At 43.7% G+C, this 3,034-nt stretch overlaps 1 protein-coding gene across 1 annotated transcript; it reads right to left on the bottom strand.

The window, feature by feature from the left end:
- Positions 1-1,108: 1,108 nt before the first annotated feature.
- On the bottom strand, positions 1,109-2,826 carry E1B28_000798 (uncharacterized protein; the record flags this gene model as incomplete). Its single annotated transcript, XM_043146665.1, has 3 exons — positions 1,109-1,570; positions 1,617-2,038; positions 2,616-2,826. The coding sequence occupies 3 exons, from the start codon at positions 2,824-2,826 to the stop codon at positions 1,109-1,111; spliced, it is 1,095 nt and encodes a 364-aa protein (XP_043015368.1).
- Positions 2,827-3,034: the final 208 nt, after the last annotated feature.

Genomic DNA, 3,034 nt, shown 5'->3' with positions numbered 1-3,034 from the left:
TACAGGGATTTAGTTGATAAGAAATCGGATATAAGACCACACAGACTAGGAGAAATTTGATATGACCATAGATGGAGTCCTGATCTGAGGAAAAGACAAAAAAGACATGATACAGATCCCAGATCACAGATAGAGTACCTAGGAACCAGGCAGGAATGAACAACAGATCTTGGAGTCCGCGCTGTTCATGTGCTATGGCGATTCGGAACTCTGGATCCATATGCTGGAACCACTTGGACACACAAAGTCCATATGATTTGATAATGTCGAAATGCAGGATAAGGTCCATAGGCAGGAAATACCGTATGGTACACCTATGTAGGTCCATTCTACATGCTGAAACAAGAATGAAGAACGGTCCAGATTGGTCCGAAACATATGATTCGAATACGGAAAAGCTCCGTAGACAAGATTCTGCATATGTAGCAGTCTCTAGCGATAAGACTTCGCATGGATTCGTAGCTACGGTGCATTATTTTTAGAGATGAAACAAGTAGAGATAGGATTACAAAGCTAGTGTAGAAGTAGTATAAAAGCAGCTCATGTATCCATAGATAAAAAAAAGTACTACCCGTGCATAGGAAAGTCCTGGGTGGGTTGCCCGTGAGTAACTGCTCTTGACACCAATAGAGAGATTTGCCCTGTCTTTGTGCAGTGAAACGATAAGATTTGATTTGAACTATACGAGACCATCGAGGTCAAAACTAGAGAACTATCCGTCCATAGGCCGCCGAGGTCTTGATTACTGTTTTGTGATCTGTCGAGGGTCTTAGCGTTTGTGTCCACCAAGGACTTAGTTTTCGTGTCCGTCAAGGGCAATAGTCTGCAATCGTTTGAATTAGTCTTACCGTAGACGAAATTCATAGTCCCACTTAGTCCACTGGACAATAAACAGAGCCCCTACCAACCTTAGAATCCCCGTAGCTGTGGTGTTTTTACACTTGCAGTTGTACATTGATTTTATAAGACCTTCATACGATATTGAGACTGTGATCTTGTGCGTAACCTTTGCCAAGCAGTCCACCCTTGCAATCTTTCCTGGTGTGTAGAGTTATTGATAGACTTTACATGGAGGTTTACTAGTTTTTGGGTTGATTTGGTGTTGGTGCTACTTCCGTAGCTCTGATATTAGGTTGACTTTTGAGTGGTATTCTTCGCCCATTACCGCCTCCACTTTCTTCCCATCATGTGGACATCGTTTTCCTACTTCACCCCACCAGTTCCATCCTGGAGTAGCACATCTTTGTCGTTGTGACTTCTCCCACCGCTTTCGTGAATCATTATTATTCTTCTCACCCCTATTCGCACCCCCAGTCAGTGAGGACTTTTGATGAGTGGAAGACCAGGTCACAATGCAGTTCGATACCATTTCATAGACAGAGTCAAAGGTGGATCTCAAACAGATAGTGTCGTTGTAACCATGAAGGAGGTGATCCTTAATGGACAAGATGGCGGATGTATCAGGCAATCCTTTTCCGAGATGATGGATAATGTCATGCCAGTCAATAGTAGGACAAGCTCGAGTGAGGACCATGGTCTGAGTATTGTAGTTCTCGAGGGTAACCTTCGACTTTTGACATGTCTGTAGCCTTTGTTTGAAAAAGATCATCTTGTACAGCTTTGATGACAGTCGTATTTCCAAGACTATATTGACGTTTGACTGCAGCGTAAAGGTCCTTGGCCGTACAACATACTCCATATTGATCAGCTCCAGGTAGGCTTGTAAAAACAGAATCCGACATCCTGGATAAAAGGATTTGAAGAATGGAATTGTTGTTTGCACTGTAATGACCCCATTCTTCAATCTGTTCCACACTCGAGAGATCTGTAGGGATCGGCAGGGCAACAATAGGCTGGGTACAAAAATCCACATTTTCGAGGTCATGCATAGCATCGCCATCAGAACGAATATGTCCAATAAGTCTGAGCTGTGATATAGCGCCAAGAACAGATGTGTCCCATGGTGCAAAATCTTTCTTTCCAGTCAGTTCCGCCAATTTCTTGATGGAGGTCAGAGCATTGGATACTTGACCAGCCGCTACTTCAGCAAGTAAGTAAACCGAGCGACGGACTGGGTTGGAATAACGGGTGGGTCTGAATGTACACATCATGGCGATTGTCATGTATCTGCAAAGGTGTGGGTACTGTCAGATGTTGCATATCCCCAAGGCCAGTGTTCTCATCACAGTTACGTGGTTGTGCATGAAAATGGACAGTAGGAGAGTGTACGGTACATAAAGGAGAAGATGAAGTATGTAAAGGGGAAGGAATAGGTGCATAAACATTAACATTGTGGTGAATGGGTTCAGTAAAAGACGTTGATTGAGCTGGCGGGGGAAAATTATTTTGCTGGATTGCTTGTTGTACAGTAACAGTAAGATTTTGAAGAGCATGAAGGATTTGAATATCAAGAGTATTATCTAAAGCAGGAAAAGAATCGGGAATACAAGGAGAAGTAATGTGAGAATTGATATTCTGAGTACAGTATTGGTGAAACGAAGGTGGGTTTGCAGGTAACGGGCAATTCTGAGACGTATTATCTATAGGTAGAGGGAATGAATTCGTCGAAGGGAAAGTGGTGGAATGAGTTAATCTATCAGAAGATGAATGCACACCACTAGCCAACGGATGAATCCATTGGCCACCTGAGATGGAATGAGGAACGCGATTGACCTGGGGTTCATCCTGATGCTGTTGAGCATTTGTTGTCAGGGTGGATGTTGGTGTCAGAAACACCTCTCGTCTGTCATGATCACGATTGATTTGCCGATTTCCAATAATCCAAGGCTCCAATATGTCTGTATGGGTTTGATCAGGGAGATCCATAATGAAAAGAGGCCATGGGAGTATTTGGATGATGGAGATCATGCGAGATCAGATATGGTGGGCAGGGTCATAATCAAGGGGGCCCACCAATTTGAACCCCTGACTGTGATCTGGGGGGGGGGGTCTGGCCAGCAGGCCGAATAAAAATTTTTAGACCCACCTACATCCGCAATTTTCCAGGGTCCAGATCATCAATTCTCAACCAATT

This window comes from Marasmius oreades, chromosome 1, assembly GCF_018924745.1.
Source record: "Marasmius oreades isolate 03SP1 chromosome 1, whole genome shotgun sequence".
In the NCBI taxonomy this organism is placed as follows: Eukaryota; Fungi; Basidiomycota; class Agaricomycetes; order Agaricales; family Marasmiaceae; genus Marasmius; species Marasmius oreades.
The sequence above is the reverse complement of the archived record's forward strand: the minus strand, read 5'-3'. Positions and strand labels throughout refer to the sequence as shown.